The 22,186-nt window shown below is 38.2% G+C and overlaps 1 protein-coding gene across 1 annotated transcript in view; it reads right to left on the reverse strand.

Annotated features, from left to right (window-relative positions):
- Positions 1–260: 260 nt before the first annotated feature.
- The window catches only part of UGCG (UDP-glucose ceramide glucosyltransferase), a 34,665-nt gene continuing 12,739 nt past the window's right edge, over positions 261–22,186 (reverse strand). The window contains exons 2-9 of the mRNA XM_058823979.1: positions 10,294–10,435; positions 6,705–6,807; positions 5,691–5,792; positions 5,194–5,306; positions 3,134–3,312; positions 2,597–2,683; positions 1,985–2,174; positions 261–1,222 (exon numbers count right to left, since the gene is read on the reverse strand). Coding sequence (XP_058679962.1) covers positions 1,052–1,222; positions 1,985–2,174; positions 2,597–2,683; positions 3,134–3,312; positions 5,194–5,306; positions 5,691–5,792; positions 6,705–6,807; positions 10,294–10,435 — 1,087 coding nt within the window. The 3' untranslated portion in view covers positions 261–1,051. The remainder of the gene's footprint in view (positions 1,223–1,984; positions 2,175–2,596; positions 2,684–3,133; positions 3,313–5,193; positions 5,307–5,690; positions 5,793–6,704; positions 6,808–10,293; positions 10,436–22,186) is intronic.

Raw genomic sequence — 22,186 nt, forward strand, 5'->3', positions numbered from 1 at the left:
CACCTGGCCCTTTAATATATTCACAATATCTACTGCAATTGAATACTTAATTATGACTAGTATAGGTATGTATGTTCACTTTACAAAGATATTAAATACCTGCATCATGAAATTACATTCTTAAGACATTGTGTAAGAAAATAGCTCATGTGTGAAATGTTTCTGAAATGTATTTCTGCTCCCTACTATGTACCACACACACCCCCAACACCCTCCCCCCACCGTGAAAGCATTCACTCACAGAGAAAAACAAACACCCCTTAAAAAAGGATGGAAGTACTGAGGGGATCACCTTGGCTAGTTACAGCACAGTGCTTAACAAGGTTCAAGAGACAGAACCAGATCAGACTTGGCCAAAAGATGCTCATAATACATGCTTGACCAGTAAATCCTTCCACTCATTCTTATCCAACTCAGACCACTTTTGGTTACTGCAATGATTAAAATATTCACTATATACATCTATCTATATATATATAAACACAAGACTACAGATTTGCTTTAGTTTGTTTTTGCAAAGCAGTTTAGTCTTTCTATTCATATTGTTCTGCAGCAACTATAAGAGGTAGGCATAAAACATTTCAGAGCTTCTTTCCCAAGGTCCCGTTGCTAGCTCAATTTAGTGGGATAAAATAAAAATCAGCTGTACCTCTGTGATTTCACTAGGTACAGTCTTGTGCAATCCAGCTGGAAAATAGCTATGTGAACCCTAGTTTTGCTAGCCTAGCACACCAAGGAGTAAGAAGCTGTTCATATCCCAGAGGATATTTTTTTAAAAAAAAAGTCTACTGCAGAGCATTTAAATAGAAAGCAGATGTCAGGACCAATTCTCCCTATTTTTATTTCTACACAGAAGGAAGGTACCATTTGGCCAAGACTACAGATGTACTTTCACAGATGCAAGTGCCATGCAAAAATAAATTGAAGAACAGATACCAAACATACAAGTAATAAAACTACTGAAGGTAGATCTTCTTGGAAGTATATAAACAACTTATAATACTTTTCTTTCCCCCTTCACTTTTTGACATTCACAGCTACAAATGTGTGGCTATACATCAATAATTTCTTCTGCAGTGCCTCCACAACGTAACCTGTAGCGCCCTGTCCTCCAGCTAATGGTGGGGTCCCACAAAGCAGATAGGAAAATATAAATTGTCATGGATTCTCTGATGAACCAAGCTACTGCATAATCAAGTTTTGAAAAACACAGAGCACCACCCTAGAAACAATAAAAAGCAAGGTATTTAATCATACTGATAATTCACGAGAAATTTTAAAGTAACTTAAAACCTTTTAATAATGTTTTATAAAGCTTACTAGGCAGATTTATGTATCAATTGCATCCTTCATTAAAATCCAAGAATACTTTCTTGTTCAAGATGCAATTACCCATATTAAATATTTTCTATAGCATGAGAATAACAAATGTTGTTCACATTTGTGGCATCTTTCTATGTTAAAAGTTTTATAAGGCCTTTCTCCTTTCCCATTATTAACAAAATGAATTGAAAAATGTATGTATGAGTACACATACACCTCAACAAATATAAGACAATGCGACAACTAAAATAAAGCAAAATAATACCTCCTCTCCCCCCAAAAAATGAAACCCCACAAAGCTTCTGGTCTTGTACTGTCAAATGAGCTTAAAATTTCTGCACATGCCCTTGTGGAGCAGATTTGGAACATGAATATTAATTAAGGGGGGACACAAACTTTCAGAGCCTAGTCAGAGGCAAGAGCAGAATTTTGTAGAATACAAAACTACAACATTGTATTTTGTAAAATACAAAAATTAAAACTACTTCTTCCTTTTTATGATACTGTAACTGAAGCTGGAAGACCGAGAAGTAACAGGATTAGATCTGCTATTTCCTGCTTGTCAATAAACTTATTTATGGTTGCAATTAAGTTTAGCTTTTTGCTGTAATTAATGGGAATAAGTAATTTTAGTAACCTCCTGGCAAATAAAATTACATACCTGAACACCTTTTAGTTGAATGTAGTCAAATATAAACCATGCCAAGCAGTGACACATGAAAAATACCATTATATCCCATCTAAACACATGATGAGCTGCCCATCCAATAACTAAACTGGCAACGAAGCACTCTGAGATTGGCTCACAAATTATTGTGGCAGGCAACATATTAATTCGTAGTTTGGCCCACCTAGAAAAGAAAAACAAATCAGTTTTGACTCTGCATTATTCATTAACTCCTCCTCCCCTGCCTCACCAAATAAGCCATCATGGTATTTTCTAAAATACTAGTCTAATTTAATTAACACCTCCGAATAAAATACTGCAAAAAAACTCCTTTTAAAAGATGCTAGGGATAGCATTGAAAAGGTACTAAGGACAGGGGTGTGTTAATTTTTTTTAATACTTGTAACAGTCATTCCTCTGTGGAAAGTCAGCACCTCTCTCCCAACACTTATGAAGAAGCATGCATCAAGCTGTGCACTGAACCTTAGCACACTGGGCATTAGATCAAATTCCCTTGGAAAATGTATTCCCTCTCATCAGGCTGTCCCCACCAAAAGAAGGGAGCAGGGATGGGTGGGAGAGGAAATAAAAAGATCAAAATCTTACCTGATCATTCTGGACTGAAACTGAGAAATAGAATATGAACCAGAGTTTTGCATTGCAACTTGTGTGGCCATTGCAAATTTCCAGCCCCTGAAAAAGGAATTTGTTATAATAAAAATGTGTAAATAAGAGATGCAAAAACCAACTACATAAAAATCGCAATTTTATTAGGCTTGAGAAGTTTCTTTGGCGTGTGTGTCCTATTAGGGTGTAGGCAAAAAAACCCCGAAACCATATACTCTTCTTTGGAAAAAAAAAACAAAAACAACTTAAACCAAGAACTCAAACTCAGAACTTAAACCAAGTTCTGAAACTTTTCTCTAAAGGAATTGACAACGATATGGCTTAATTATTCCTAAAAGCCTTACACTGACAGGACAATGCACATGTCATTAATATGCTTGCTATACATATGTGAAGCTGATATGAACACCAATACTTACAGTATGTGCTGTGTGTTTAAAAAAAACCCAAAAAGCAAACAAAAAGAAAGATTTAAACTACACCTAAAGCAATAAGCTTATTTCAGAGTCATCTTACCGGTCAGCTATCGCTTTGGCCATGAAGTAATCTTCAGCAATATACTGTGCAAAAGCTATCAGCCCTCCAGCCTGGTCCAAGACATCCTTCCTCATCAAGCATGACATTCCTGTTACACACTTAAAGCCAGTTAAGTTGGCTGAAATATATGACCTTGGATGTGAAGTACCAAAATAGACCTGTGAAAAGAACAAAAGGCATTTCAAACTTTATATTTAAGTACTACAATGACAGCTTTTTCCTCTGGAAACATAAGGAGGGTAAAATACACTAGGTGTGGCCAAATACAATGGTGTATTTGGAAAGACCTTTAGTACCATTTTAAAAAACCTAGTGTATCACCAGATCTGAGAAATCTATTGGTGATATTGGCTGTATTTTTGCAAATCTATAAGCAGGTTTTAAATTCTCATGACGAACTACTGCACTTCATTTTGTATTTAATTTCTAACTTACTGAAGTTTTTCTCAGGGAATATATGTATTAAAAATCCATTAAGTAACTGACTAATCACTAAGATTAATGTATTATGTGGTGGTAACTGACAGACATGTGAAAATTAACTGCATTCCTGCATACATGTTCTTAGAAAATTACTCTATGATTCTATGGAAGCATGGGAAATTTGTTTATTTAACACGCTTGCAAACAAAAACAATGAAGAAAAAATTCAGATTGTGAGAAAAACTTCTTATAAGATTCAGTACCTGAAGACTAGGAATGACCTACAAAACAGAGGGAATGAGTGCTAGTGCCTCTCATTATTACTTAGTGTAGACTGCCTTCACACTGGTACAGTAACTCATTCAAGAAAAGGTGTGCTCATCTTGCAGTACCCTGGATCAGCAGGCAAAAAGCTATTCCAGGAATACAGGAGCAGGAGTTGTAATTCTTGCTTTAACAAGTAGCAGTACTAGGAAATTTGTGCTACAGACCTCTGCTTTTCTCTTGTAAGAAAAAATTCAGACTTTGTATCATTTAAGAAAAAGGAAAAAAAGGAAGAAAAAAATCAGCAAAAACCATCACTTAGAGCAATGATGGAGTACTGAATTTCACCACACTTTCACATTTCTCTTTCACCCCCCCTATCAGTTAGCCTTGGGCCAAAATGCCTTATACAGGCCAGCTCCAAATAAAAATTTATTGGATTACATGCCTTGAGACATAAGGAACCAAAAAGCAAACTCAACCTCTTCATTTTACCAAAGAGAACTTACTGAGAAAGAGGACAGGGAAGAATAGAACAGAATGAGTAATATGAAGATGGTGGACAGGAATCAAACTTTCACTTTCTTTTTCACAATACAATTATTATGAGACCTGAAATAGCACTACAGAACAAGGGTCAGAGTAAACAGATATAGATCCTGTAACAAATAGATCTATGCAACTTCCTGGTATAGAAAATTACACATGTTAAAAACGTATATGGACTCAAAAAAATAATGGAAAAGTTCATTTAAGAAATCTCTTCTTACTAAAATGCTTTTATATTAAGGATTAGTAAATATACAAGTCTGGCTCCTGCTCAGGTAGTCTCTCAGCTGAAAATTACAGAACACTGAGGCAGTATTACAGGAAAATCGGATATAAGCCTTGCTTTTATTCTACTTTCCATAAAGACTCTGCTTGTAAATCCTGCTGGAAGTAAGATACTGTGTGAGCTAAACTTCGCTTAGACTTGTCATGGACATTTTTGTGTGCTTTTTCAGATATCCAAATAAAATTAATTAGTCCTTTCTTACTAAGCACTAGAAAGCATTCACCAGTTCAATTTTTCAGTTTTTTAATAATTTTAAACATAAACTCCAAAACGTGTATCTTGTAATCTTTACTGCTCATATTGTAAACCTAAATATTGAATCAGACAGAGCACCACAGAGGAATTCTGAAGCACTTAGAAATTGCCCTAGTTACCCTGAGTTGGAAGTGTGACTGCAGCTAGAAAATAACCATTTCGTCACTCACAAAGTACAAGAGGCACAATACAGCTTTCACTCAGCAAGGTTTTGTAAGCAAAAAAGAATAAAACAAGATCCCCTCCCCAACACTGCACTCACCTGTTCAAGGGTAGCAGCAAACCCCTGTCTGTCTGCAACATAGGGGAGCCCATGGACCAAGCCCACTTTTTCAGTCATTTGATTGGCCATATCTGTCAGCGTGTCTGGTGTTACTAAGCAACAAATGAAAAAATGACACTTGATGGAGCAACTCTGTCATTAGCAGACTACTGCAACAAGACACTGATTCTCATTTTATTACCAGCATCAAGAGTACATGTGCTTTGATGCATCCTATATTATAAAAGTGGTTTCACAAAAATAATTAATAATTAACAATTATTATGATCAACAACAAATAAAATGGAAACAGTCTGAATTGTATTTTTAAAGGTATTTTCTCCTCTAATTAGAGGCTAATCTTTTATTTCACAAAAACATTTCTTTCCAGACTTTTAACTTTAATTTCTGCTTATAGTCTCAGTTAAATTAGTCTCCAAAATCTGCTTGCTTATGGTGAATAAGCACAGTTTAACAGTTAGCATATACACACCTACCTCTGATTCCACTATCACAAATCCATATGAGATCATATTTGGCAACTTCATAGCCAGGCATTAAGTTATTAATCTTGGGGTTGATGCCAACCTTCTTGCCACCTAAAAAATACAAACATCATAAAAATTAATGTATGGGGAGTTTTTAGAATTGAGACTCCATATCCAAAATATTTAAATATAAAAACTGAAATAAATATTTACCCACCAATTCTTAAAGTCCACTTTTATACAAAATGTCTATATTTTATGTATACCTTCACTTCTATATTTTTTACTTGGAAGAATAAAAAGAAAAAATATTCAAATGCTTCCTTAAAATGGCAGTGTAGCAAGATTAATGTAATTAAAAGAGCAGTAGAACTATAAAGCTTATTACTACATTCTTGTAAGGTAAACATTATTCATTTCTTATTCTTTGAGACTATGATTATGAAGATTGTATTCTATAGTAACTTCAGCAGAAAAATTAAAAAGGAGCAGAATAAAGTGAGACACACTCCTTTACATCCAGCTGACAGATATGGTAAAGTTTTTTTCACATCAGATTAAAAAAAATAATTACATTTTACTACCTTGTTCTAATACCCCTTTTCTCCGCTAATTCAAATACAAAGTGAAGAAAGAGCCACACAGCCTAAGCAGATTAAAAAGGATTGCTGCAGGACCTCAAGCTCAAATACAGCCACAACTCTGAGTCACTTCCTGCACATTTAGTTCAGTGCAAAGACAGGATTTAACTGTTGTTTTGGAATTAGAAGATAAAATGGCAGGGGGTTACCCAAACCATTCCTTCTTAAGTTTTCTTGGACTTTTGTCACAGACTGACTACAAACTTATTTTTTACTGCAAAATGGTGATTAAGCTACAGAAGCAACATGGGCTGAACAAGACAACTATTTATTTAACTCCATATACGTATGGAGTCTACAACTCCATGCAGAGTACTCCATATGGAGCTGAAGACCTATCATGTTACAAGTCAGAGTCCCACCTTCAAGTTGCACTGCTTACCTATAAACAGTCTAGCATCAACATTTGGGTATTTGCCAAGGAGCTTTTTGCACACATCAATAGCTGGATCATCATGATCTTGTACACAGAGTAGTACTTCATACTAGTAAAAACAAAAATGTATACACTCACATATATATTTACATACATACAGCTAATATCCATACGGTCTATGAAATAAAGCTTAAGAGTGTAGTAAGCTAAAAAAATAAAGAGTACTGTTACAGAATTAAAAACAAAGGCGTTGTTTTACAGCTAAATGAGTCTAGATTTTTAATGCACAGCCAAGTACTTCTGAAAAAACAACTATGGGTGTGTCTCAATGAGCTCTTTTACTGATGAACATTACTTCTTCTGTTATTGAAGAGTTTCTATTAGTCATGAAACAAGATGTTCTGCTATACAAGGTAAAATTTTTGTTTCCACTTCCATTTTTGCTCACATACAAAATCTTAAATATTTTGAGCTCAAAATTAAATATTTTGCTCAAAATTAAATATTTTTTTCAATGAAATGACAGCACCTGAAATATTAAAAATGAGGTTATGACACACTGTGACTGTATACCTCTGAACTACATCTTCCATTCCTTTACTTTATGGATACATATGCAGAACAGAGTTGGAAGACAACCCACAGAGACCAGTATATGTACACTTAGTTGTACAACAAAGCTCAGGAATATATATGTATATGTAACATATGTGTATTTTCTTATTAATAGAGTAATAGTTGAAAAAACAAGTGTTAAGGGAAAGCTGTAGATGCTACATGCATATACAAGCTAGTGATAGTGGGCAAAGAAATAAACATTGAGGCAGCTTTGATAAAGGTACTTCTGCCTTGGCAATGAAGGAAATTCTTACCTGATACAACTTTTTTTTTTACCTTGTTAAAATTAGAGCTATTAAAGCTCCAATAAATAGAATAAAATACAAAAAATGCAAATTTCTGATCAAGATACCCAAAAGCCATTTTGACAAAGACTGAAAAATTCAATCCAACAAGAATCAATTTTCTTGGACATTTGCAACAGTTGCTGTAAAAACGGATCCCAACTAGCAATCAAAGCAGTTCTTATTCTCCCTTAGACTATTTTATCATTTCATGAAACTTTCTTTTCACTAAACTACTTAAGCAAAAAATGAATTTTGAAAGCTTCCTATTGGCTCTATGATGAAAATTTTTGGTGTTCTTGTTCAGTAAGAGGTATTAGGGGGTATTAAATACAACGGACGATATTAAGTTAAATATATAGACTTCAAATTAATAAATGGTATTGTTTTACACAAAAGCCTGATCTACTCTAAATCCATTCAGAATACTGAGGAAATTTAAAATCATTTAAATGGGAGTTAAAATTTGTTCTAGCACTACAAACTATCAGGTAAACATCTGTACCTCTCAGAATGCAAACTTAAAGTCAATTTGTCTAAGGAGCATGCAGAGTTTGACTTCTACCATCTTACAGCATGGAGAATGGATTTTAAGAGTTGTCTCATTAAGCAGACAGGTGCTCTCATCACAACAGAATCTTGACAGCATGAACACCATAGAAATAAATAACTGAAGAAATTATCTTTTTACTGCACATTAAGATTAATGTGTACAATAAAATTTGTTTTCCAAGTCATTATATAATCAATCTTCAATCCATGGCAGCCATGACACTTCTATGTCCATATTCTCCAAGAAATTCAACCAGAAGTAAGCCAGATATTTCAGACTCCAATACTTGAGAAAAGAAAAATTCAAAACAAATCGCCTTTGTATGCAGTAGCAAAGTAAAAAAAAAAAAAAAAGGCTTATTGACACAAGCATTACCATCAGGTTCATTTGAATTTAAGATGAATAGAGAAACTTTTGCACAATTACAATACACACAGTAGGTGAGAACTCTTCACTTATAAAAATATTATGTTTAAGTCCTGCAGTTTTGAGACAGCATAACTGGATTCCATTCAAGAGAAGAGTATTTCACACAGAGTATCACAAGAGAATAATTATCACCGCAGGTTGAATTCAGCTTCACCGTAAAAAGTTTCAGATTAATCTTCCATAATGATTTTTCACTGCACAGCTGAACTTTGAATACCAGGCAATACTGTTGCTCTAATTTCTGTGGTCATCTCTTAAAGTAGTTCTTAAAGTAGTTCTGGACAGTAACTACAAAAAGTTTTTTCAGACAGTTTGGGGACCTTGCTCATACTGTCCAATCCGTGCTGCAGCAAACTGAAGCATTCACACTTGCATTTTCACTCTCCTTGGAAAAAACATGATTATCTACCGTTATCTGAAACTCCGATTTGTGTGGAGTAGCAACATTTTCAAGTAATTATTCATATGCTATCAGAACTAAGGACCAAGACTACCTTTTGTAAAGTAAAATTCAACATTATTTTTTTTAATTATTAAACAAGTTTTATTTGTAAACAAATGTTTCACCTGCATAATGTTTGGATGCTCATTATAGGTCATATAACAGCTTATGATATCGCTGAGGATTCTTTGCACTGTTTGCGATATTGGCATATGCAGCTTGCCTTAAGTATGGCTTTCAAATGTGCTACACTTTATTGCACTTTGTTGAGCTGAAAGAATTTGTATGTTCATGTCTGAAGCTTTTCAAAAGGCTCAAAGCTTCATTACAGAAAAAATTTCCAATTTCTGATTAGTTCCAAGTGCTAGAGATTTTTATTTGTTTTACCCTGCCTACTTAGGTGCCAGTTTAATGCTCTCAGAATACACAAACACTGACTGTACAGCTCACACAAACGTTTGACCTTCTACAATTGGAGAAGCAGTGTCAGATGCAGACTGAACATTTTGAGAAGAACTGAGAAAAGACCAGTTTTTACATTAAAGCTAAATTTCAAATTTCAGAATTCAGCAGACACAAATTCAGTAAAAAATGTACTTTTGCCTGTCCAGAGGACCATATTTCAAATATTGAATGATACAGCAAACATTTACTTCTTTTAAGCTCTTTAGAGCAAGGAGAGCATCTTATCAATTACATTGCTTATTGCTTGTATTACACATTCAAACTGTTCAACAGCAAATGTGAGCTTTTCTGAACTATCTGCTTCTCAACACTAACACATGGCTTAGAGACTACCCTACCTACCAGCAACTGGTGAGGTACACTATCTCATCACTGAGCAACTCTTCATTAGATGAGCCATCAGTAAGAACCACCAAAAAGTTTCATGTTATCAGTTAAAGTGCTCTCTATTGGAGGATCTCTTACAGAGAAGTAGTCAACTGAGGAGAATTTCCTGCCTCTCAAGTAAGCTCCTGCAGCAGTATGAAGCACTTAAATCTATGAACACCACAATACAGCAATATCGATTAGGCAAATCCTAGTGGAGTGTAGAGTATGTTTCACCCTTAAGCCTTGGACATGGTCCTCAATAGACAGCTTTTTAAAAAGGAATAAGTTTTGTTTGCAACACGTAAAATATGTAATGATACATTTCCTACAGAAGGAAGAACAATCCAAGACAACCAAGCAGCATACCATCCAAGTTCGTCATGTGACTTTTTGAGACATAGGAAGAAAAAAAATTACACTAAATAATATACATACTTTAGGATAATCCAGCTCAAAGAAGGTTTCTAGGTTGTTGATCAGGTTAGGATCTACGCCTTTTAACGGCTTTAGAAGTGAAACACCAGGAAGCTTGCTATATGGCTGTTTGTCCGTGGCCTTCTTATTGAGGTGGAGGCGTCTGTAATGAGAAACAGCACATTACACCATTTAAGAAAATATGCTAGAGAATGCCATTCAAAATACAGTCAGAACTAAGAAAGCTATGGAGTTAAAATTGCTGCAAAAAGAATTAAATCTAGCTGTTGAAAAAACAGCTGTTTTTCTATCTAATAGTTGATGTCAACAGCTGATGTCAAAAGCCAATACCTAAAAAAATCTTAGCATGACATGTAGTTTACATTCAGCTTTATTTAACTTAACAGGTATTTCAGATTAATGCATTTTACACAATGCATTTTGAGCAAAAGGAATACAACCTTTTTTCAAACTGCAGCAGAGATGAGATTTTTATGCCTTCCTTCACAGCACTAAAACTCACAGTATGTGAAAAACAAAGTTCACACTTGAGAATTTTTAAAAGTTTAATACAGGATAAAAAAAAAGAGTACAAATAACCATTTGGTGATGGGCCAGAAAACACACCAGTTAGGGTAAAACAATGTTCTCTATATACTGTTACATTACATACATATTCATGAGTTTCATTCATTATTCAAACATTCTTGTGATTATAGATGTTTCAGGGATTTTCCTGCTCAGTTTTTAACCTCTGACTTGTCTGTGTACCATCCTGTTGACTAGATCAATATATGTTATTTCTTCTTGTGCTTTTATTCCCTGATAACAAGGGTCAATAAATTCTCTTTTCTCAGCGTTCTGGCTTTTGCCTGAGTTACGTTGTCTTTCAGATAAGATAGGCCCTGAATGTGGGAAATTCATTATTTTACACCATTTGCTGAGTTAGTTACATGAAAAAGCACTTCAACATCCCACAGCCTCTAGCAGGCTATGGTTTAAGAAATTTTATATATATATATATATATATATATATATATATATATAAAAATATATATACACACATTACACTACTATTTAAAGAAGCTATATGGTGCCTACACAAACTGAGAGATTATACTATGCCAAAAGCAGTTAAAAGTAAGTATATATATACCGCATCAAAATAGTTCTGATTAATAACAACATGCAAAAGCTAATACATCAATGCAAAAGCCAATATAATATTGTCATTTATAACATAGTATTATAACAAAATAATAATGAAAAACAAGTTAAAGGCTCAGGTGCTTTTTCCTGCATCAAGTTATGCAAAATTCAGAGCAAACTGAAACAGCAGTAACAGCTGATCCTACTGATCAGTTTGTTAACAACTTCAAGAAAAGATTTAGGATCAATTCACTGTAGCATAAAAATCCTGACACCAGGCTAGGTCAGAACCATAGATAAACTTTTACACACAATTTCAAATAGTTTCCGGTATTTCAGCAACGAATCAGAATCATTTAAGTTTTTAAAAAGACATTTAAGATCATCAAGTCACACTGTTAACCCAGCACTACCAGGTCCACAGATAAACCATGTCCCTAACTGCCACAATGAATATATCAAATGTGTTGGCAATAACATCACAAACTCACTAAAATGAATGTTTAATCTTACACTCCTGGGTAAATGAACACAAAATTTAATTTCAAAAGATTGATGGATATTGGAGACTGAATGTTTTAATTTATGGAGTAAATATCTTCATGAAAGCCTTTCAATTATATAGTGAAACTGTGTTACAAAAACTGCAGATAAGACCGCCACACCTGGAACAGAGCTTCTGACTAAGGCAGTGAACTGCTCGCTGATGGAGATAAAACACAGTAAGTTCAGGTCTTCGGAGAGAAGAATACATTCACACAGGAATCAAGCCTAGCACCTTCAGGGAGGATATGGCAGCCCCAAGCCCCCACAGACCCTGGCCCCAAAGGGTGGGGCAGGAGAGGATCTGGGTGCCCGATGGAACCCTCTGTGAGAGGCAGTGCCCGCCCACCCTCGGCTGGGCAGAGGAGAGGCCTGAGGGGCCCCTTCACCCCGGGAAAAGCTTGTCCCCAGCAGAGGGGGCGTCACGGCCACCAAAGGCCCCCACAGAGGGGTCCCAGAGCCGGCACCAGAGCGCTGCAGGCGATGCCACAGACCCTCAGTGCTGCAAGGGGCGGTGTCAAAGTGGCCCCTGCCAGGGGGGCACCGGGCGCTCCCACCTGCCCACAGCGTGGAGAACCCACGGAACTCTGAACTCCGGGGGGCGTGGCGGCGGAACGGGGCACCCTCACACCGAGAAGATCAGACAGAGGGGAGCAATGGGACGTCTTTGGGACCCCCAGATGGGTGACACGCTTCCACCTAACCCCTGTCACTCTCTCCCTGTCCCCCCATCCCACATGCACACTTTCTTTTTCTTTCTTTCTTTCTTTCTTTCTTTCTTTCTTTCTTTCCTCTTCCTTTCTCTTTGCCTCTTTTACTATTACGTAAAATACATCTTTTTTTGGTACCAACATCTAACCTCCTTTGGTTTTAATTACATTTTTTGGGTTTATTTCAAATCTTTCTGGGTCCAATCTCTTTTATTCACAGAAGCTTCATTTCCTTTGGTTTTCTGTGGTAAACAACATTGTAGCAATGGGACAGTATACAATGGAATTTGCATCAAGAAAATACATATACATAAATAACTGAAGGACAAGTATCTGCAGAAACAAAATTTTCAAATTAACATATGTACCACATACTGCAATTCTCTACCATGAAGAGCAGTCAGACTGAAAGACTATTTTCTTGCAATATGTATCTAATGTTATCAATTTTCATCTTCACCAAGTAAAATTACTGAACTATGAAGAAGATCCAGTAAGAGACGAGATTCCAGTAGATCTCTAGATTATTTTTTTCCTTGATGTGGGACAGTGGCATTTGATACCTAATCAGCCCCAGTCAGCATGTTTGCCTTTAGGTAGGTGAGTGAATAGACATCATGAGCATAACATTACAGAAAATAAACAATGGGTTGACCACGAAGACAGAACAAAGCAGATAATGTCCTAGTGCTGTTTTTGAGTTCAGGCCTAGGCTCTGCGGAGGTAAATGGAAATAGTCTTGCTGACTGTTTAACTGACAAGGGATGGTCAGACCAAAGGGGTAAAAAAAAGCAGTAATTCAGATAGCTACCCCAGGCAGAAATTTTCCTTGCAGTGTTCAAAAACAAAACAGGAAATAAGCCTTTTGTGCCAATAAAAAGGAAGAGTGTCAAGAATACATCTTTGACCAGGAGGGTCAAAAAGGAGGTAACGCAAGGGAGAAAAAAAAAAGTATTGATACACAGAGCTTTGTACAGCAACAAAAGCCATGACAAACAGGAAAAACTATAAGGAAGTGTCATTGTACTAAGTTGCAAAGACAGCTCTGAGGCAGGACTGTGGTGAATAAGCATGAAGTGAAAAAACTGCAGACTCTTGCAAGGCAACCTATTACAAACCATGCTGACACAGTATTATGAGGGTGACTGAATTACAGTAAGAGACAGAAAAAGAGAGAGAAACCTTGCAAAACACACAAATAAGACATGCAGCATTATCACAATCCATTCTGTTCTGAAGCACCATACAGTTTTGACAGCAAGTGGCAAGCATGTCCCTAACATTCTATCTTAAGTAAGACTTCAGTTCATGTGCTATTCATAACACTGCACAAAAGGGGCAGCCTGCCCTTTTGAAAGCACCGAGGTATTGTGACACTAAAGTAACCATGGTGCTCTGCTAGAGTCCATGTACCAAACAGCAAATTAACAGTAAACCAGATCATTTTACACTGGGGACTTCTTGTGAAGCAGCATATTCTGAGAAAGAATTAAATTGAAAACCTACCAGAGAAAGAGGTCAACCATTTAAAAAGTTACAGTATTGAAATTCAGGCTAACATGTAACATGAAAGTCAAAATAATAGACTAAATTTAAGGATCATTAACACTGTTGATGCAAGATACATTTTAAGCAAATCTGCTACAGTACATGTACCAAAGTCTCCAAGAGAAGTAAGATGAAGATGGTGGTTTTGAGCCCTAACTTGTGCTTATGCGGGTTCAGTTCTCTTAGGCTTACATTGTGATTGCAAAGGTCTTAATGTCTACATTACTCTGCATGTATAACACATACAGTTCAAAATTATAAAGCCAAGCAATCGTTTCTCAATATATGTTATTTTGCATTGATATTAGTTCCAAGCAGTCAAAACCTCCAATGACCTCTGAACTCTGAAACAGCTGCTGGCAGAGCAGTGTTCGTAAGCACTTTCAGATAACACGTGCAAATGTAGCCAGGTTGTATTTAAGTACTTTGGCACCACATTTATTAAATTAATCAGCCTGAAATCCCTAGGTAGTGAAATTGAAATTTTTTTATACAGTCTGGTACTGGCATACATAGATGAGGAAAGAAAAAAGAAAAAGCAGGCATATGGGAATCATGCCAAGAGCTGTAGTTTCACTAACATGGAAAAAGCACCTGCAAAATCTTCTCTAACTTGGTTGCTTATCACAATAATAATTAACACACAGAAGCCTGTACCCCAGATTTCCTCTGGGAAAAAAGTCTCCAAAGACAAAATCCTGACAAGTTATCACTGTTCAGAGTGAAATTCTTGTTAATCTGTACCAAATTATGCAACCAAAAAAAAGGCCAGGACAACACTTCCTCTCCCCAGCTCGTAAAGGGCAGAAGAGTATTATCACAGAATGACTTGACTTGGGCTGTAAGTGACCTTAGGGCCATCTAGTTCCAATGCTCTGTCATGGGCAGGGACACCTTCCACTAAATTAGGTGGCCAACAACCCTGCTCAACCTGGCCTTAAACATTCCAGGGATGTGGCATCCACAGCTTCTCTGGGCAACCTGTTCCAGTGCCCCACTTCTCTCACAGTAAAGAATTTCTTCTCAATATATAATCTAACCTACTCCATCAGTTTGAAGCTACTCCCCGTTCTCTTATCACTACATGACCTTGTAAAAAGTCCCTCCCCATCTCTTCTAGCACAACCAAAAACATTGCTACAGTAGACAAGCTGCTGGGTCTCTCAGATATACACATTTTAAACACAGCTGAAAAAAGCTCAACAGTCTTTATTCCCTCATGTCAACCTTCCCTCAGCAGCTAATTTAACTAAAGAAGTATTCTGCTGGAGAGAGATAAGTAAACCTTGATGAGAAATTTGTAACACATACTTAAATATTGCCAGACAGCAAAACAAGATGCAGAAAGCCCTTATGACATTCCTTGAAGACTGTGGTTTCACAGACCATCAAGATAAAGTAGCAGATTACTACTTCTGAAAGGGACTGGTTCTCCTGCTTCAACTCTGAATTTTTAGTGATCTGAAACACCTCAAACAGGTCTTCGCGGAGTGTTGGTCTGCTATGGAATATAGGGCATAAGGTCTCATCCTAAACAGGAATAAGAAAATGTGAGATTATTCTCCTTTTGGTAACAGAAAGGTAAAAAGGATGAGCTCCTTATATCTTCTTCACGTCACATATTATATGTGTATAATGATATACACATATCTATATAACTATACATTTAACCATGTATATATAATTAAAATACTCCCAAAAGTTGGTACCTTTAGCCACCAAAGAAAAAACAATGACATTTGCTACTGGTATACCACACTGGTCAGTACATTAAATACAACTGAAAAAGACTGGAGGATTTCAAAAAGTATTACAGACAACCCCTAAATTCAGGAAAGTGTTAACAGCATCATTGCTTCACCAAGACTAATATTAGCAGACATAAAATCCCACCCTTAATGTAATATTATAAAAACAATTCATGTAAGAAGCCATAGACAGCTAATAAAAAAGTATCTCACAGCAGTAACTTTTTATACAGTCATCTGATCCTTTTAAAATTAGGTAACCAAGAATCTTTTTTATACAGGAAGAGGACTTCTATACAGAAAATAATGTGCACAGAATAATGTCCTTGGGACAACTAGTTATGGGATCAGAACACAAACAGTTTCTCCTATATCCTTTCATTGCAAAGAAGGATGAGAGAAGAAATCATAGGAAGATAAAGCAGAATATAATACCTGGCTCTATAACTGGTGTCATCAGCAGAATTTTGGGTTTCTTGATACATGATTGGTTTATGTGACACCATGGGCTGCTGGCAACAGATGGGGTATACCCGTCTCAAAGAGGTTAAAGGATTTCTGCATGGTATTATCACAGCTCATTGTAGGAGCTTTAAAGTAATTTAAAGGGGAAAGGGATAAATATCAGGCATGGTAGAAATAAGCTTGGGGACACTGTCAGTATTTAAGGGACAGTGTGCTGTGAGGTCTGTCAGCTGGCCCTCTCAGTGGAGGTAGGGGATTGAGATCTATGTTGCAGCAAAGACACAAGAGTTACTGATGTCCTAGAAACAACAGAAGTGTTTGAAAACTGTCACAAACCTCCAAAAAAAAAGGTGGCAGAACTAATTGTCTAGCTGAAGTGCATCTGCACCAATGCAGGCAGCATAGGCCACAAACAGGAGGAGCTGGATGCCATTGTGCAGCTGGAAAACTATGACATAGCTATCACCATGGAAGGACGGTGCAACAGCTCAAGTGCTACAATGGCTGTCTATAAACCCTTCACAAGGGATAAGCAGGGATAGAGAGATGGTGGGGTAGCCAGTATGTTAGGGACTGTTTCAGTTGTCTAGAGTTTAATGATGGTGATGATGGGGTTAAATGTTTATGGGGCAGTAATCAAGGTAATAGGCCAAAAAAGGCAGAAACCCAGGTGGCAGTTAGCTATAGACCACCCAAACAGGAAAAACAGACAAATTAATTATTCTACAAGCAGCTGGGAGAAGTCTCATAATCATTAGCCATTTTTCTCATGGGGACTTCAATTTCACAGATGTCTGCTGGGAATACAGTACAGCAAAGAAGAAACAGTCTAGGAAGTTCCTGGAGTGTGCAGAAGATACCGATGGTGTCAGGAAGCTGAATGAGCCCATTGGGGGGCCCCCACTGGATTTTCTGTTTGTGATATGAGGACTGGTGGATGCTGGGGTGATTGGAGGCTGGCTGCAGCTCAGGAATCACAAAATGGAGTTTCTAATTCTTGGAAAAGTAAGAAGAGTCAGCAGAGCTGCCAATTCCAGAGGGCAGATTTTGGCCTGTTTAGGAGATCGTTCAACGCAGTACCTTGGGAGGCTAGCCTCACATCCAAGAAGGAAATCCTAAAGACACAGCCAGCAGGCTATCCCCATGTGCCAAAAGACAAGGCAGAGAAGATGAGTGACCTGGCTAAAGAAGGAGCTTTGGCTGGAATTCAGGATGAAAAGGAGAGTTTATGACTTTTGAAAGACAATGCAGGCAGCTCTGGTGTCATTAAGTTATGGACAGAGAAAACTAGATGGGCCAAAACACAACTAGAACTTGATCTTGCTACTGCCATAGAAGACAACAAAATGTATACATAAACACATTAGCAACAAGAGGAGAGCTGAGGAGAACCTCCATCCTTTACTGGATGCAGAGGAAACATACTGGGAAATTATATGGAAAGACTCAGATATTGTCTTCTTCATTTCAGTTTCTACTAGTGAGACCAGTTCTTCTCCAGGTAACAAGGTCTCTGAGTGAAAAGAAGGGAATAGGGAGCAGAATGAAGGCCTCATAACCTGGGACAAACCTTAGACATACAAGTGTCTGAGGCTGGATAGGATCCATGCAAGGCTACTGAGGGAGCTCACCAAAGTGCACACCAAGCCTGTTTCGATCACTTACTAGCAGTCCTGGCTCATGAGGGAAGCTCCAGTTTACTGGAGGCTACCCAACATGACAGCCATCTGCAAGAAAGGTTGGAAGGAGGATCTGGGGAACTAACTTCAGGCTTGTCAGCCTGACCTCAGTGCCGGGGAAGGTTCTGATGCAGATTATATTGAGTGCCATCATATAGCATGTACAGGACAACCTGGGGATCAGCATAGGTTTAGGAAAGGCAGGTCCTATTTGACCAACCTCATCACCTTCTGTGACAAGGTAACCCACTTGGTACATGAGGGAAGGGCCATGGATGCTGTATATCTTGGCTCAGTAAGGCCACTGAAACCATTTCCCACAGCATTCTCCTGGAAGAAACTGGCTCCCCATGTCTTGGACAGATGCACTCTTTGCTGGGTTAACAACTGGTTGGATGGCCAGGCCAGAGAATGGTGGGGAACGCAGTTAAATCCAATTAGCGTCCAGTCAGCAGTGGTGTTCCCCAGGGGTCAGTATTGGGTCCAGTCCTGTTTAACATCTCTATCAGTGATGAGGATGAGGGGATTGAGTGCACTGTCAGTAAGTTTGCAGGTGACACCAAGCTGATCTGCGGGAGGGATCTGGACAGCCTGGATTGTTTGGCCAAGGCCAATTGTATGAGGTCCTACACCTGGGTCACAACAACCCCTGCAGAGCTGCAGGCTGGGGAGGGAGGGGCTGGAAATCAGCCCAGAGGTGAAGCACCTGGGAGTGTTGGTCAACAATGGCTGAACAGGAGCCAGCACTGTGCCAAGAAGGCCAGTGGTGCCCTGGCCTGTACCAGCAATAGCGTGGCCAGCAGGACCAGGGCAGTGACTGTCCCCCTGTACAGTGGTGAGGCTGTGTCATGAGTGCTGTGCTCAGTTCTGGGTCCCTCACTACAAGAAGTACACTGAGGTGCTAGAGTGCGTCCAGAGAAGGGCAAAGGAGCTGGAGAAGGGTTTGGAACACAAGTCTGATGAGAACAGACTGAGGGAGGTGGGGGTGTTCATCCTGGAGAAAAGGAAACTCAGAGGTGACTTTATCATTCTCTACAACTCCCTGAAAGGAGACTGTAGTGACATGGGGGTCAGTCTCTGGTCCCAGCAACAAGTGACAAGACAAGAGGAAGGGCCTCAAGTTGCAGCACTGGGCTAACTTTACATCAAATATTAGGAAAATTTCTTCATCAAAAGGCTTAGCAAGCATTGGAATGGGCTGTCCAAGGAAGTGGCGGAGTTACCAAACTTGGAGATAGTTAAAAGGTGTGTAGATATGGGACTTATGGACACAGTTTAGTGGTGGACATGGCAGTGTTAAGAGTTGGACTTAATGATCTTGGAGAGCTTTTCCAACCTAAACTATTCTTTGACTCCATATGTTGCCATGTTTCCTATGTGAATAATATTTTTCTATATATAGTATTATGTAATAAATATCTATGACTATAATTACATTTTGTATAATAAATATATATGTGCAGGTTTTGGCGGCATGTGAAGGTGGGAGGGATTGGCTCTAGTAGATCCCATCAGGAAGCAATACATGGAGGCAGAGAAACACAAGAGGACTCTGCAATGATACAATTAAGGCTGAATAACATACAATTATCAAGTATCTAATTCTTATACTTCTCTGTCCAGAGTTAAGCCCACAGAAATACTATTGCTGCATTGCTGTGCAGACCTACTACACTATTACTCTTTTTATGAGCCTCAGACGTCAGAGAGCTTTAAAAACTGAAAGACAGAACAAACAGAAAAGCCAGAATCACCTGTGGCCACTAACCTCTTAATAAACTGAAAGAATTCTTGTTAAAGCAAGAATTAAACACCTTGGTCTTGTTTTAAACCTTTCTTTCCCTTGAGAGGAGCTTTATAATGTAGCTGAACCAGTTTAAGTGCAGGCTACTGCTCAGAAGCACTCCTTCTTTCCCCCTTTCTCCTCTTTTTCTGGGATGTCCTGTGCTGACAACTGTCTGATCCCACAGTGAACTACCTGAGATTCATAAACCACCACATAACTATTACTCAACAGGTAATTATAGAATTTCATCAGTTCAACCTAGCAAGCCAGAAAGGATGCAGCAAGATAATCATGCTGCTTCACAGGCAGCAAAGGTCCCCCAGTAATCCTTCTGCTGTGCTGCCATCAATACCAGCCAAACAAGACATCATGCCAGTATTGATGCACACACAATCCTGCTTCAAATCACTCACCCAACTGAAAGCTAAATCTGGATTTTGTTTTTTTCCACTTCAGATTGTCTTCTGCCAAATTAGAATTCAGGCATCCTATGGAAGGCTGCACAAAGCTCCAGAGTATGTTCAAGAAGGCTCTGAATGTGCTGCCAAGATCACAGGAGAAGAGCAGGAATAGGGTCTCCCTCCACCTCATGCTTCAGCAGGATTCCAGAAGGGCTGAGCTGACCATAGATTTGGGTCAGGCCCCTAAAAACTGTTCACAACCAACTCCACATCACAGTTTTCCCTCACAGCACTCACTCCCTTAGAGGTTGCTCCTTATCCGCCAGAAAAAGCTAACTTCAGTTAATCAGTAACAGAAAACAATGCCAGTGTTCAAAAGTGGCTCTTGCAGTAATATTTCAGGCATATCCCTCTTCGACCTTTCTTGACTGAAAGGAAGACATCAGCTTATAGAAATATGCTAGTGCCAGGCACCCTTGCTCAGCTGCTGGCCTGGGTCAAACCATTGCACCCGACAGTCACTGCTCTCAGAGGGGCATTCTTTCCCATCCTCCACTTTTGTCACTGCTCACATCCAATTCAACAGCCACACGGACACATGGCAAGTCAATCCACCCACTCACCAGCCTCATAGCTACACAACCTTCAGATCCAACAAGAGGGAAGAGCAGAAACAGGCAGATGTGGACAACAAGAAAAGGACTTAAGGGGAAACCCTAATGTAATTAAAAACATTTAACAAGTCAGTTGGCCTGGATAAAATGTTCAGAGACAGGGGGAAGTATAGGAGTCTGAAAGAAAAACATGGCAGGTATGATTCAGGTATGCACTTTGTAGCAGAGACGTCTTGTGCCAGCAGAAAAACATTCACAGGTTTGTGCATGCCTGCAAAACCACTGAAAACAAAAAAAAAGCAAACCTGCCTTTTGCATGCTAGGGGTTTATGTTGAAAAGCATGTTACAGTTGAGCTTCATCACATGCCAGTTGAGCGTGCAAGGCAAATAAAACACTTCACTCAATTCCAATGCATATTTTCTCCTGTCCTACACATAACCTCCACAGACAAAAAGAAAGGGATCTTACAAGGTAATGCACTGAAATCACAATAGGTAGTGGAGAGGAAGAGAAATTAGAAAAATAAAAGTTAAGCTAAAAGAAACTCCAAACTTAAAAAAAAAAAAAATAAAGGGTCAAATTATAGGCCTTGAAGTGGAATTGATCAAGAACAAACCAGATTGTGACCACTGTTATTTTTCAGAAGGTGAGTGTTCTCAAAAACCAAGTACCAATTTGTTTTTTCAATTTTGGAGTCATTCAATCAGTGGCTAAGAATAAGGACAAAAATAATGAAATATAGAACAGTTGAAGTCCTATCTAGTGCTATTTGCCATTTCAAATTTAAAAACTCCATGCACTACTGAAATTCTTTAACCAGGATTTTCCAAGTATTACCATTAAGTCGCATTCAGTACCTGGAACCCACAACTTGATACAGTCTTTTCTAAAACCGGGGGAACTGAAAATGCTTTCGAACCTGTTTAACAGTTTCAAGTAGAAAAAACCCTGACATTATCTTTTAGGAGTAAGAAAGAGCAAACACTAGAGACCTCAGCTTAAAGCCAGCAAACACACTTCCTCTCCAGCTCCCCTCCCACTCCCTCTGGATAAAGGTAGAAACAAACAGCCATACAATAGGCTGTGCCTGAACCTAAAGCAATAGGAACCCTTTTACTGACCAAATCTTTGATAGTTCACAATTCAGCAAGTTGAATGGAGTTAACAAAGACATAGCAAGATGCCTACAACACATCCATTACTGCATCATGCTAAACATTAAAATAAACACACTGTTTTTCCTTGTAGTCTATCTACAGTCTGCCATCA

This window comes from Ammospiza caudacuta, chromosome Z (genome assembly GCF_027887145.1).
Source record: "Ammospiza caudacuta isolate bAmmCau1 chromosome Z, bAmmCau1.pri, whole genome shotgun sequence".
Classification (NCBI taxonomy): Eukaryota; Metazoa; Chordata; class Aves; order Passeriformes; family Passerellidae; genus Ammospiza; species Ammospiza caudacuta.